Source organism: Takifugu rubripes, chromosome 20, assembly GCF_901000725.2.
Source record: "Takifugu rubripes chromosome 20, fTakRub1.2, whole genome shotgun sequence".
NCBI classification, from domain to species: Eukaryota; Metazoa; Chordata; class Actinopteri; order Tetraodontiformes; family Tetraodontidae; genus Takifugu; species Takifugu rubripes.
Genome location: NC_042304.1, coordinates 1330757 through 1344934, shown reverse-complemented (window position 1 = coordinate 1344934; position 14178 = coordinate 1330757). Strand labels below are relative to the sequence as shown.

Genomic DNA, 14178 nt, shown 5'->3' with positions numbered 1-14178 from the left:
AGATAGATAGATAGATAGATAGATAGATAGATAGATAGATAGATAGATAGATAGACAGACAGACAGACAGACAGACAGACAGACAGACAGACAGACAGACAGACATGCAAGTGTTCTTAATGATCAGGTCAAAGTCCCTCTGTTGCCAACTTTTGGGTTTATTTAGGTTTATTTGGGCCAGGCGTAAGCTGACGCCCTCCTGGTGGAGCTCATGATACCGGGCGGGCAACTTTAAACTCTGCCCCCCTCGGGCTGACGTACATCCGCCTTTTTTGACGTCGTTTCCGGGTGGATTTTAAGCTAATGTTTTCCCCAAATAATATCGGTACAGTTGCATCGTAAGCGTATTAAGACAGTTTGCGGTGTTTGAAGTAGAATAATCGACAGTGTTGTGGCAAGTCTGTTATGTTCGTCTCTTGTGCTAAGCTAACTTTAACACAAACCAGGAAGAGCCCTTTTAGTTTTGCTGTTTTGTCTTTGCTTCTCGGCGTCATTACTTCTGGGACCACAAATGTTTGGCTAGCAAAGCGCATTTGATCTCAATTTTGGCTTGTTTTAATGGTTAGCGTGACTGGAACGTGGGTTGGTACGTTTTATTCCATTTAACCATTGAAGAAGCGACTTTGTTTGAGCAGGTAAAACTACTTCTCGTTTCGGCGAACAAGCTAGCCTGTTAGCTCACTTAAATGAGAAGTCTGCCGCTGTTGACAGTGGAACAGACCATCTCCAATTCGACAATTTACTTGCTGTATTAAGTTTATGAGCTCAAAGGGGCCTCTGTTGGTTTATTTTCTGAATTAGTCGTCATATGCTTGCCGCGATGGCTTCTTCTGGAAACGACGACGACCTCACAATCCCCAGAGCAGCCATTAACAAGATGATTAAAGAAACTCTTCCAAATGTACGTGTGGCCAACGATGCCAGGGAGCTTGTGGTTAACTGCTGCACGGAGTTCATTCACCTGATCTCCTCAGAAGCCAATGAAATATGCAACAAGTCGGACAAAAAGACTATATCTCCAGAGCATGTAATCAACGGTAAGTGCTGCTTTGTTGAGTAGCCGCCCTGTTCATGGCTTGCAAACTACAAATCTCCCTGCAAATGCTTCCACACGCAGCCCTGGAGAGCCTTGGCTTCGGCTCGTACATAACCGAGGTAAAGGACGTGCTCCAAGAGTGCAAAACTGTTGCTCTGAAAAGGAGAAAAGCGAGTTCCCGACTGGAAAACCTGGGAATCCCAGAAGAGGAGCTCCTCAGACAACAACAGGAATTATTTGCCAAGGTAGGAATTGTTGAGGAGAAACTACAAAACATTGCGTGTTTCGATAGTAACAATTCTGTCACGGCGTATTTCTGCATTAAAATGCACCCAAACGTGCACATCCATGTTTTGGTTTGACCTGTGCCTCTTGACCCGGCAGGCCCGGCAGCAGCAGGCAGAGATCGCTCAGCAGGAGTGGCTGCAGATGCAACAGGCAGCACAACAGGCGCAGATCGCAGCATCGTCTGCCAACCCGGCTCAGCAGACCAATTCCTCTCAGGATGAGGATGAAGAGGAGGACATGTAATCACAACATCTTCAACATTTGGGTCCCTTCCTGGGACTCGACTGGTGCTTTCATCGGCAGGAACTTAAGACATGCGCAGCTGCTGGAACACATCTGTGTAAGCTGACGTCAAATGGACGGGACAGTCAAAATACCAGCACCAGATTAGCAGATTGGAAATGTACAACTGTCAATAAAGTGTTTTTGATTAATCTTTATTTCTTGAATATAACTTTTTTGTTATGACTACTTCTGTTATTTCGGGGGTTTGGGTTTGGAGGTTTCTGGGTTTTGGACAAGAAGTAATATGTAAAATTGATTTTGTGGAAAAGCACGCGTTTCCTCTTGGCTACTCAATCTTGTAGACCAAAATAAATATGAATAACAACTCATTTAAATCAGTGCTCATTTACGGCCTGGAAGGGTTGTAGAGCTGGATCAAAGAAAATGCAGCTCATGAATTTAATCTGAAGATGGCAGCCACAGGTGTGGAAGCACAAAACTAGAATGAACAGGAAATGGGTGAAAGCAGCAGAACAAGTGACGAGGTGTCACAGTTGTATTGGAACCACAGACAAGGAAACTTCTGGTATATTACAGATATAGTCTGAAAGTCATGTCACTTTTATTTTACTCCCCATTTTGTTACTTTACAACCAAAAACATGAATGAACAAATATGAAGCTCAAGAAATCCTATGATCTCTTAACTCTCATTACCCACAATCCCAGCTGCTCTCGGAATGAGTAATTAAACACACCACAAGACCTGCAAGAAAGGTTTTGAAATTCTTGACCTATTTAAAAAAGGATGAAATTGGACATGATTTGATGAATAGTAATCACAGCCGTCATTATGACATTTGGATCCAAGTGGAGACCTGATCCATGCGTGGCATTTGACCCACCGTAAAAGATGGCATAAACGGTTCTGGGGGTGGGGTGAGCTGGATGAAAGATGGTTCTGAGGGAACAAGAGGTGCAGGAAACAACATTGCGAATGAAGTAGACCAGTGGGAAAACCAACTGCTGCTTCCCAAAACCTTGAGTGAGGAGAGCTGATGGAGACCAGGGAGGGAGGGAAACTGAAACTGTTGTGGCCACATCATTGGGTTACTATTCATCACAAGATAAAGAATGTATGGACAAGGTTGCGCAGTGGAAGGTTTGACTCCCTTTACCTTCAGAACTACCTTCGTTCCTCATGATATACTTTCAACCATATACTTTCAACATTCCTGAGATTTTGGTTTCTATTGCTGGTTGGTTCGCAAAGGTGATCGATTAGACTGAGATCAGGTGACTGGAGGTCCCAGGAGCAGACTGGACTCATTGTCATGCTCCAGATGATCTCTGTTATGTGCATATCCTGCTCGAAGTAGCCATCGAAGATGGTTCACTGTGATCGTAAATGGATGAACATGAGCAACAGTCACTTTCATGTTCCTAGCCGACAGCAGGGGTTAGTCTTCTGCTGTAGCCCATCTTCTTCAGGGTTCCAGAGACAGTCTTTTACAATCCTCAGTTGCAACCAGTGGTTATTTGACATATTGTTGCCTTTCCATCAGGACCAGTCTGCCCTTCTCCAACACCAACATCATTTTCATCCACACAACTACCTCACATGACATGTCCTCTGTTTGGGACTCTTCTCTGTAGACCCTGGAGATGGTTGTGGGTGAAAATCCCAGTTGATCAGCAGGTTCTAAAATCAGCCCTCCTGGCACCAACAACCAGCCACGCTCAAAGTCACTTAGATCCCCTTTCTTCGCCATTCTGATTCTGGTTTGGTGTCCAGACTCAAGTCCAGCTGGAGCTGCTCAGAGTCTTGGCAGAACATTCTCAAATCCAGATGTGCAAAACTTTTAGTGTCTCATTAAAAGGACTGAAGGCTGTAGAGGTATTCCAACCCAGTAATAGGTCAAGGTTTTGGAAGCATCACAGCGACATGTGACCAATGACAACCACCATTGGAGATCAACTGCTGCCTGACATGCAAAAATAACGAAACCTCTTTTGACACTTCTGACTTTGATCACATAACTCCTGTAATGGTGCCACTTCATTGGCTGCCTGTTAAATTTAGAATAATTTTTAAAACCCTTCTTTTGACCTACAAGGTCCTCAGAGGCCTAGCTCCATCCTACCTGGAGGAGTTAGTGATACCTTACCAGCCCAATAGACCGCTCCGCTCTCAGAATGCTGGTCTACTTGTGGTCCCCAGAGTTTCTAGGGGTAGAATGGGGGGCCGAGCATTTAGCTACCAGGCCCCCCTGCTATGGAACCAGCTCCCTGTCCAGGTACGGGAGGCTGACTCCATCGCTACTTTTAAGATCAGACTTAAAACCTACCTCTTTGAAAAAGCTTATTGTTGTTAATTCTGCAGTTCCAGTTACTACCATAGACAAATTATCATACTTAGGGGGTCGTCTAATCGTTAGGTCACATCTTAGCTATGCTGTTATAGGCCAAGGCTGCCGGGGTCCAGAAACATGATCACCTGACAGGCCTCTGTCACCCCACTGGGTCATGGTTTCCTCTCCTCTCCTCCTCATCATCAAGCAGACTAGTTATGATGATTCCTGTGTAGTTCTTCTGATTCCCCCCCATTTATTTACAGGTATCGCCGCCTTCGGAGCTGCATGATGACCTCTGGCCCGGGTGACCCGTCGTATAGTGTATTTTTGTGTGTGTTTCTGTGCTGTGCCTCTCCTCTCCTCTTCCCCCTCCCTCTCCTCTCCCTCTCCTCTCTCTCTACCCAGCCGGCCATCAGCAGGAGGGTCCCCCTACATGAGCCTGGTCCTGCTCCAGGTTTCTTCCTGTTAAAGGGGAGTTTTTCCTTGCCACTGTTGCTTGTCTGGGGTCAGGCCCTGGGATTCCGGAAAGCGCCTTGAAACAATTTTGATTGTGTAAGACGCTATATAAATAAAGATTGATTTGATTTCTTCCACTTTCCGAACCTTCTGCGTCTCAGCCCAGTTCCCCACAGATTGAACTACCACCGCTCCATTATCTGACAGTTTTTTTTCTCATTTCATTCTCACCAGTGGAAACACACAACACATCTGAAAAACTGATGTTTCAGGAGCACAACTGGTAGCATGACAGCACTGCAAATCTGGAAACAAAATTAAATATAAAGGTACATTTATTAACCCAACATTCAGATCCCTTAGACGTTTGGAAATTATTCCACTGACAAAAAAAAAAAGAAGTAACTTTTCAGATGTGCAAATGTCTTTTCAAACTACAGAAACTACACAAGTTTACAACTATACACAAGTTTAAGCAAGATTTCGTAAAAAGACGAGTAGAAATATTAAAATACTGGCTCAAATCTTCTCTTGAATGAAATGATAGATGTATATATCTATATATAGATGTATGTGTGTGTGTGTGTGTGTGTATATATATATATATATATATATATATATATATATATATATATATAAAGACTCAGTAAATATTTGTGATATTATATATATATATATATATATATATGTTATCACAAATATTTACTGAGTCTTTTCTGATTTTACAGAGACACATTTAGGCCTCAAGTTAGTTATTTTCATGGAAATTATTGTTGTTTATTGTGGTCCCATATGTGTCAGTTCAGGACAATGGCAGGGCAGCTGGGCTCAGCGGTTGTAAGGATGCATGGAGGAAGCTGCAGCTTTGATGTTGGTCTTGATGCTGCTTGACATCTTTCCTGAAAAAATGAAGCGGGATATGAAAACAAAAAAACCCCACATTTTCAACACAAATACCAAACCAAATAAATTAATCTGTAAATGAGTATCAAGAGTATTTGTATCAACATGACGCAACTGAAGACAGATATAAGGATGTTCTTATGTGACCAGGTCGTATTAAAGTGTCAATATGACATGAATCATCATAATGAGATAAACAATGAATTAACATAAACACAAACTACAACAGGACGCCAATAGTTCAGCCCGTGGGAGGGGGTAGTTCAGACCGTGGGAGGGGGTAGTTTGGCTGAGAAGCTGTTCCAGTAGGTGGCTACGTTTAAACTTTGAAATTTTCTAGCTGAAGGTGTGGCAGAGCTGTGGGCCCTCAGACAGTAGTGGAAAAACACGACTTTTCTGATGCCTCTCCTATAAGTTAACGGGATTTTTGGGCTGCGAAAACCCCCTTACCCCCCCCTTCAGTTCTGCATAAATATTTGGAAGAGTGCATTTAAAGGATTTATTGTTGAAATAAATGCTGGGATTATTGGGAGGTATTTTCAGGTCTGGATGGCTTCAACAAATATGCAGACTGTCTTGTTCATCAATTATTCATATACAGGTGATCGCATTAATATAGGACACACACGGATCAGGGGCCACTTTAAAAGTGCTGTTTATATAGGGCTTCAGCAGCGTCTCTCTGACCCAGGGAAATAAACCAAGTATAAAAAGCTCTCCCTGGCTCTTACCTTGCTGCCCCGGCTGCTGTGGACCAACAGAACCTGCCTGCTGGACTGGCCCAGCCCCGATGGTTGCCTGCTGTAAAGCTGAAGTGCCACCCATCATGGTCCCTGGACCTGGATGTCCCTGAGCCACGGGACCCGGAGGCCTACATTTGGAAAGGCCTTTCCCAAATGCAACAGCTCCAACCAACGTGTTCGTGTCAGCAGGGTTGAAATACTGTTTATTTTGTCGCAACGCTGGGAAAGATAATGAGATAAACCAAGAATGAAACACAAACCCTCCATCATTGTTTTCTACTGAAACTTACAGATGCTCTCTGCCTCTCTCTCATCACGAGGGTTGTTCAGCTTCTCCAGCAGGCTGGAACACAGCTTATTCAACGCCTGGATCTGCTTCTGTCATACAGTATTCATAGATTGTTCTCATGACTAAAGGGGAAAGAATTACCGGGGAGCATAAAAATGTAACAAGTAATTCAAATTTAAGAGGTAGACTGTTTTTTCACATTTCACACCAAGTGTGCAACATCACTTTAAAATCAAATCAATCTTTATTTATATAGCTTCTGTTACAATCAAAATTGTTTCTAGGTGCTTTCCAGAATCCCAGGGCCTAACCCCCAACAAGCAACAGTGGCAAGGAAAAACTCCCCTTCAACAGGAAGAAACCTTCTTAAAGATAGGGTCTGACTATTTTTAGACACACACACACACACACACACACACACACACACACACACACACACACACACACACACACACACACACACACACACACACACACACACACACACACACGTAAAAGAAGAGTACAAGTCAAGTGATAACACCAGCCGATGGTTACACCTGGACTCAAAGTAGACCAACCTGTGCCACCTCTACACCAATACGTGCTGCCTCTGCAGTCAGCTGCTTCTCTTGTTCCTCCACATCTGGGTCAGGCTTTGTCCGCAAGTAGTCCGGAACAATCTCATGGCTGAACACTGGGAGGCGCTGCTCTGTGAGTTTCTGAGCACAAATTGAAGAGTTTGATGTGCACCACTTCAAAACATCAAAAGGAGATTTATCACAATGGCACTGGCCAAACCTACAGAGTTTAGGTTTGGTGAATACACAAGTATCTGACTCCGACGACAAGATGGAATCAAAAAGAGCAGACATTTTACAACAAGATGATCTCCGCTGATGCGAGTGCTGATTCACCACCAAAATTATAGGCAAGAAAACATGACAACGCATGAGTCAGTCTGTTTCAGGGTGGATGTAAACCCTAATTTACCTGTGGTTTTCCCACAGTAAAGAGATCCGAGTGCATCGGCTCCTTTGGTTGTGACCTCTTTTGGTCAATGCTGCTGTGTTGCACCTTGGTTCCACAAATTTTGCTCTATTCTTATTACTCACCGAAAGTAGTAACGCCCCCACTGCAGCTATAGTTCACCCAGTTCCACGAGGCTCCCACTGGCCACAAATGTCTTTCCCAGTCATTTGATCAAATTTTCTCAGCACGGTCATGCTAGTGTACGAGGTAAATATTTATGGCCATTCTCAGTCAATTAAAAAAAATAAATAAATTAAAAATTAAAAAATTAAAAAAGTTTCTACATATGGTGTTCCAGAGTCACTATAGGTCCACTTCAGTGATTTTCAAGTGTGGAAAAATACCCAGACTTTTTGAGTTCTATGCAGCAATTTAAACGTTATTTTAATATTTTGTTTCCATATTGTCCCCAGGGCCTGTGGTGCCAGATCCAGGTAAAATGAAAAAAGCTGTTCAATTTGAGTGACCCTGTAGAAATCTGTATATACTATAACTGGACGCATTTTAGTCTGTAGAAACTAAAGTTTAAATCTATTTTCCTGAAGTGTATGAAAAAAGTCACGGAGCAGGACACTTACAGCTAAATCCTCATCGCGATCTGGTGACAGAAGAAGTGGTATTATAACTTGGTTCCGGAAGGATGGTGTTTTCTCATTCCTGAGCAGCTTGTTGATGGTGTTTAACTGACCCGACAGAAGAGCAAAATTGTCCAGTACAGTGGGCCTGAAAGCAATCAATCAGAAATTAAAGTAACAGCTTTGGGGAGGTGCTTCTCCAAACAGAAAACAAGAAAACACAATTGGGAAAACGTTTAAGCTGGATTTATATTAAAGATGTAATTAAAAAAAAAAACACACATCAGATGCACAAAGTTAGTTACTGACCAGAATAACAACCCACACCAGTGTCTGTGTAGTCCTTGTGATGGGCTATATGCCCATCACAGGGCAACATCAACAGCTGTCCTCAGTGGCTCCTCTAGATTGTTCTTTAATAACATTTGAAGTTACAGTTGTGAATTCTTTAGGATGCAGATGATGCTAACGGGATAACACTTAAAGCAGGCTAAAGCCTGAAATGTCATTTACAACAGAAAACACAATGAATCCTACTCCCAAATACAGTATGGTCACAATATGAGACAGCAGTCAGAGACATGCACATGTCCCTAGAAATACATGATATACAGTGCAAAGAAAAATAGTGTTTTGCATGGTTTCCATAAGAGATCTGTTCTTCTTCAAGACCAGGAACAGTTTGGTCCTGGATAAAACTGTAATTAATAATGACAGTAGAGAAGGTTTGCCTTGAGGCCTCTCCAGCAAACATTAAGCTCCCCAAAAAGGCCACCAACCAGCTCAACAAGGCATGTGAACCATGATCTTCATTTTGGGACTGTTCATGCTCATTTCTTTTTTTTCTGATGTTTGTTTTAAACATTTCCCAGTAAAAAGAAATCTTTATTGTATTGCTGGATCAAACGTGGGGGCCGGGAGCTTTTGCATGCATTTGGATGATAAAGCGTATGTGATTTGGTTAATTTAAGCTGTGTTCTTTAGTGTAAATGTGAATGGCTCCAAGGCACCAGCTCAAAGCTTGTGGAAGGTTTGGCAGTCCTTCTGATGATCGAGTTGAGCGATACGGTTTCTGTCAAGAATATCGAGTGTACTTACCACATTAACCGCTCATATTCATTCTCCAATTTGTAAATGAAACTATGGAGAGCAGTTTTGACGTGGGCCACCCGAGAGATGAGAGATTCTACCGACGCTTCCAGCTGCTTTTCCTCTCGTTGCTGGTGAAAGCAAGAGCACAAACGGATTCCCAAATTCACATCAATAATTCCAGAGTACTTGTATTAGCCAAACCCGATGTACGACTATTCCCTCAGTGACTACATTAGATAAACGTCCGCACAAGTTATCATGATAAATAAATCAAGAACCAAAACATACCTGCATTTTGAACCTCCAGTTACTGTTGGACGCAAATTTATGACGTCTTCTTCTTCTTCTTCTTCGTTTTCTTCTTCTTCGTTTACGGGAGTCGAACTGTATCGGCACAAAACAGCGCCCTTTATAGGTCAGTCTCGATCACTATATCCCGATTGTTCTAAAACTACCGGTAATATACTCTCAATTTTTAGTTGCAAATATCCCTCTAAAGTTTCCAGAAAATATTTACGTGGGCACATGAAAATGTTAAATGTAATTATCTGTTATATGTTTTTTCCTGCTGTTTTTCATTTGGCGTTGGTAAAGAGTGCAGATAGAAGACCATCTAATACTACTTACCCATTTCTCTAAAGTAAAATTGAATTAAAAATGAATGAATATGAATTGATAGGTTCTATGATGGTTCTGATTGCTGCTCTTGATACAGTGGATAATCGCCACCTGTTACAGAGACTGGAGGTCACTGGGATTAGAGGCACTAGACTGGTTTAGCTCATAGTCAGATCAGATAGATTCCAGTTTGCTCATATTTATTTTTCCTCTTCATATAAGGTTAGTAATGAGTTCCATTACTAATCTGTACTTGGACCTCTGCTTTTCTCTTGGCCTACGCTCAGTCTGTAAGGTGAAGTCAGTTTCATCCTGTTGTCTCGGAAAACATTATCCAGCTGCAGGAATGCATTCAGCTGTATTTATCTACACGTTTGTGTTTAATCCTCCTCAGGAAAAGATAAACTAATCTCTTCGTTACTCTGGATGATCTACCCTTTAATTTCCCTGTTACGTTTCTTGGTATAAGCTTAGACTCACATACACAAGAGCACCTTTTTTCAACTCCTCTTTTTTTTACTCTCCTCTCATTTCTTGTGTAGATTTGTGCTGTTGCCCTCTCGCCTCGCGCATGTAATCATAAGCTTAGGCTAATCATAAGCTTCAGTCTCTTCAGATGTTAAGACTTACTTCCAAGCTGCTGATTCCATCAGTATGAAAAAAAAGCAACTGATGTCTTTATTCCATAAGAATTAAAACACAGGACACAATGGGGAGGAAGTAAAACTCTTAATTTAAAAAAGACCTAAATCTTAGTTAATATGCAAAAATTGTGCATCCAATCTAACTGGCAGAGTGACTGGTTTTGTCCTAATGAAGCATTATAAACAAACAAAAGGTTTGCTGCTGTCTGATGATCACAGAGGAGATCCAGTGGATCTCTGCACTGCATGCAAACGTCTAAGGACAGCTTCTACCTCTAAATTTTTGTCAAAGTTAAATAAAGCATAGTCAATAAATCCAACAGAAGGTGATTTAATGAAGCTGCAAAATGAATGCTCCAGCTCTGCAGACGCTGCTCCGCACCATCATACTGCAGTAAGAACGTCCCGTCTGATGCTTAAGAAAACTTTGCTGCTTGAGGAGGAGGTCCCAAGAAGCCTCCAGCTTGTTTTGTAGCAGCTCTTGAGGGGGCCAGACCCAGCATCTTCTGGATGTTCTGGAGCAGAAACAGCACAATACATGTTGGCTAAACAACCAAAATGTCAAAATGGCCATTGTACATTTGATCCTTTCTTAATTGATTTTCTCCAGGAGATGGGCCATTAGAGTAAATTAAGTTAACCCTATTATCCTACAATGACAAAAACATGGAGAACATATGTAATGTACATCTGCTCCTCTCCTACACCCCCCCACCCCCCCCCCCCCCCCCCCCCCCCCCCCCCCCCCCCCCAATATGTATATATTTGTCCCAATATGTATATATTTCCATATGTTACTATGGTTTACTGTAACTAATTTCTAATAGTGCGCTTTCTTGCCTGGCTCTCCCTCGAAAAAATATTTAATCTCAGTGAAGTTCCAATTGAAATAAAGGATATAACAGCAACAATAACAAGCAGTTCTGGCTGGGCCACTCATGGTCATTTACAGTTGATCCAACTGCACTAATTGATATTTAGCTTCGGACCATTACCCTGTTGAAAGATGAGCCCTCTGCCCAGCCAGAGGTCCTGAATGATCTCAATTAGGTCTGAGTTCATTGGACTTTCTGTGCTGGGTTCCATTCAACTGCCCCTCAACCCTCAGCAGCTGACCTGTGTGTCTCTGACACCAGATCCCCTTTACAGCGCATAGACATTCAGCAAATAAAAAGGATTCCTTTAAGCTTACTGTACATACGGTGACTTTGCAACCTTTAGCCCTCTTCAACTCAAAACACATTTCATTATGTGGATTTGATGACAGGACCACACAAAAAGATGTTATATGCCAGAGGAAAAATGTGACATTTAATCAAAAATACCTGTCTGATGGACATTGTGCAGAGGATGTAGAGGAAAATAAAAGAACAGTCAGTGTAGTCATCTCCCAGCAAGTTACGATGTGACAGTCCCTGAATGTATGAGAGCGGGACAAATGGGAGCTTGGCGACCACTCTGCCGTCAAAGCTGAAGGAAAGCACAGTCATTAGCAGCTGCTTGTTTGGAGGGATCTGTATGTTCTGAACAGATGAAACTACTCACATGGAGTTAAACATGCCCATCAAAGCAGTGAAGCAGAAGCCAATGGCAAACATGGACTTCATGCGCACCTGCATACAGAAAATTTGCAAGAATTTATGGAATGCAAAACATGAAATGAAAACAAACTAGATTTAGACATAAAATTAAGCATCATACCATAGACAAGTCTCTGTTGTTGTTTTTCAGCTTCTCTTCTTGTCTTTCTGTAATACATTTAGAAATGTAGAGATTCATTAGTAAGTAAAACATGCTTGCTGATACTTCATTATTAGAATTTACTGGGTTTCTACCAATTTTCTTCTTCTGCTGACGCCCTGCAGATTCTGTAATGGTTTCTTTTTTCTTCTCCACTAATATTGAACAAACAAAAGCCAATAGAGATTAACTCACTTCAGTCAAAGCTGACCCAACATGAAGCCCTGCTGGATGAGATACTTACGCTTTTTGCTTTGTTTTTCCACTTCAGCCTTCAGCTTTTTGTACTTTTCAGTTCGATACACTAAAACCCAAGTAATCCCTGAAGAAAGACGCAGTTTAAACACAGTAAAGGGCAATAATGCACACTTTGATGCAACCACAACAGGCGCTGGTCTAAAGTCATCGGACTCTGTCGCAATTTTAACCTTTTATTGGTGACTGTTTGCAGATTTTGCCGATCATAGATGTAATAAACAGATTAACAAATGGGATTCAGGAAGCATTAGCTTGGTCGGCTACTCTAGCTGCTTCAGTCGAGCCACTTGGCTTTTGAGGACCAGACTGGGAAAAACCAAATGATCATTAACATTACGATTGATGAAACAAAGCGACACGAATGTGTTGTCTTTTATTTCCGTTGTTGTTGACAACGGTGATTAAAACGTCTAACTTTAGAAAAGCGTCACCCACCTTCGGCCAACAACGCTGTACAAACTGAAATGAACACAATAAGAATTGTGTCTGCAAACATGGTACTCATGACGATGATATTCACAGGTTTACCGAAGAGGAGAGAAAGGTTAAAACACTGACAGAACGGGTGCGCGTGCGTCCGATCTAGAACCGGAACCCGAGCCGCTCGTATCGCTTCTGCGCATGCGCTAAACTTGGCGCTTGCGCAGATATTTTTACGGTCTTTTTTCGCCGTCTTTATGACCACCAAATGACTAAACAAAAGCGATTCTAACCATCAGACATGACTGATATAGACACATTTAAAATCGAAACAACTGTCTATTTAAAAGAAAATAAATAAATAAGGTGATATTTAATAATCAATATTTAATAAAGATCATCTAAATGCATAAATTGAGGTAGCATTCCCTTTCAATTAGACATTTAGGGTCCTACAGATCAGCTTTTTTCATTGTTTCAAATTATATGAAAATAATTATTGTCATTAGTGGAATCACAAAGGTCTAAAATGAGATCTTAAGTCTGAAAAATAGTGCTGATAACAAATGAGGTGATCTTTCCAAATATTTTCCACATGGTTCATACTACAAATAACAGTCAAATCAAAATTATTTTTACACTTTCTCCATAGCTGTATAAAAGACATTTATTGAAGAGATGACATCTTTACTTTCAAAAATTAAACCAAAACAGAAATATATACATACAGACTTTCCAAAACAACAACAACAGCCTAAAGGACCAAAGACGTATGCCTCACAGGAAATCGTGTGTGTCAAAGAGCAAATATGACCAAAGAATCTAAAGGATCTTTGACCCTTGATCCAGGACTATATTGTGGAATCTCGCATTACATCTACCTGGCAACTGATGGAAACTGATGTTTAAATACATTACTGCCATCTGCTGTAGAGGAGTCTAGATGAGTTGTGACCCCCCTTAGAACAAAGGCTCACCCAACCCCTCATGTGATGTTATGTGTGATTGTATAACAGAGTGATTATACTACAGTAAAATATACTTAATATTGATGCAGCATCAGTAGATTCTTCACAGACATATTGCCATGTACAATGGGATGAACACCCTTCGACTGGTGCAGGAGTATGAAAGAACTTCAAGAAAACATGCAGACTACAGGAACCATTTATGCTTTAACCTTAGATGCAGACAACACCACGAATCTACCTCTAGTCTAGACCCTCTAGGAAACCCAGAGGAGACAGAGTTGAATCGGCCGAAAAGGGAACAACATTGTCATTCCATATGTTGCAGGGCTTTCTGAGAAGATCAGGAGGATCTTCAACAAACGCAACATCGTGATGCACTTCAATCCCTCCAATACCCTGAGGCAGAAGCTTGTCCACCGAAAGGACAAAACACCGAGACACAAACAGAACAACGTAGTGTCTGCAGTCCAGTGTAACGACGAACGCCAAGACCTGCACATTGGGGAGACAAAACAACCGCTCCTCAAGTACATGGCACACATTGAAGAGCCAACTC

At 41.7% G+C, this 14178-nt stretch overlaps 3 protein-coding genes across 4 annotated transcripts; 1 reads left to right on the top strand and 2 right to left on the bottom strand.

Moving 5' to 3' along the window:
- Positions 1 to 241: 241 nt before the first annotated feature.
- On the top strand, positions 242 to 1778 carry dr1 (down-regulator of transcription 1). 2 transcript variants are annotated; one of them, XM_011619713.2, is made up of 4 exons: positions 242 to 635; positions 802 to 1037; positions 1118 to 1281; positions 1421 to 1778. In XM_011619713.2, exons 2-4 carry the CDS (start codon positions 809 to 811, stop codon positions 1565 to 1567), a joined length of 540 nt encoding a protein of 179 aa, XP_011618015.1. In that variant the 5' UTR covers positions 242 to 635; positions 802 to 808; the 3' UTR covers positions 1568 to 1778. The 2 variants fall into 2 exon arrangements, with proteins under 2 accessions (XP_011618015.1, XP_003978441.1); XM_003978392.3 differs by having other exon boundaries at positions 242 to 1037.
- Positions 1779 to 5113: 3335 nt separating this feature from the next.
- On the bottom strand, positions 5114 to 9566 carry med8 (mediator complex subunit 8). The gene is made up of 7 exons (XM_003978401.3): positions 9260 to 9566; positions 8978 to 9099; positions 7883 to 8027; positions 6854 to 6994; positions 6295 to 6382; positions 5993 to 6223; positions 5114 to 5257 (listed from the first exon to the last, which is right to left on the bottom strand). Exons 1-7 carry the CDS (start codon positions 9263 to 9265, stop codon positions 5187 to 5189), a joined length of 804 nt encoding a protein of 267 aa, XP_003978450.1. The 5' UTR covers positions 9266 to 9566; the 3' UTR covers positions 5114 to 5186.
- A 981-nt stretch (positions 9567 to 10547) lies between these two features.
- On the bottom strand, positions 10548 to 12862 carry tmco1 (transmembrane and coiled-coil domains 1). The gene is made up of 7 exons (XM_003978393.3): positions 12667 to 12862; positions 12218 to 12295; positions 12069 to 12128; positions 11935 to 11981; positions 11779 to 11846; positions 11559 to 11703; positions 10548 to 10748 (listed from the first exon to the last, which is right to left on the bottom strand). Exons 1-7 carry the CDS (start codon positions 12734 to 12736, stop codon positions 10650 to 10652), a joined length of 567 nt encoding a protein of 188 aa, XP_003978442.1. The 5' UTR covers positions 12737 to 12862; the 3' UTR covers positions 10548 to 10649.
- Between the last annotated feature and the right edge of the window lie 1316 nt (positions 12863 to 14178).

What these genes read in the sequence shown, in the direction of transcription:
- med8 (XM_003978401.3), bottom strand. An exon ending in TTGGTGTAGAGGTGGCACAG is followed by an intron (nt 6,383 to 6,853) that starts GTTGGTCTACTT and finishes ACTGTATGACAG; the next exon opens with AAGCAGATCCAGGCGTTGAA. An exon ending in GAGAGAGGCAGAGAGCATCT is followed by an intron (nt 6,224 to 6,294) that starts GTAAGTTTCAGT and finishes TATCTTTCCCAG; the next exon opens with CGTTGCGACAAAATAAACAG.
- tmco1 (XM_003978393.3), bottom strand. Translation starts at nt 12,736, where the DNA reads ATGAGTACCATGTTTGCAGACACAATTCTTATTGTGTTCATTTCAGTT. An exon ending in TCAGCAGAAGAAGAAAATTG is followed by an intron (nt 11,982 to 12,068) that starts GTAGAAACCCAG and finishes AATGTATTACAG; the next exon opens with AAAGACAAGAAGAGAAGCTG. An exon ending in ACAACAGAGACTTGTCTATG is followed by an intron (nt 11,847 to 11,934) that starts GTATGATGCTTA and finishes TTCTGTATGCAG; the next exon opens with GTGCGCATGAAGTCCATGTT.
- dr1 (XM_011619713.2), top strand. Translation starts at nt 809, where the DNA reads ATGCTTGCCGCGATGGCTTCTTCTGGAAACGACGACGACCTCACAATC. An exon ending in TCCAGAGCATGTAATCAACG is followed by an intron (nt 1,038 to 1,117) that starts GTAAGTGCTGCT and finishes TTCCACACGCAG; the next exon opens with CCCTGGAGAGCCTTGGCTTC. An exon ending in AACAGGAATTATTTGCCAAG is followed by an intron (nt 1,282 to 1,420) that starts GTAGGAATTGTT and finishes TTGACCCGGCAG; the next exon opens with GCCCGGCAGCAGCAGGCAGA.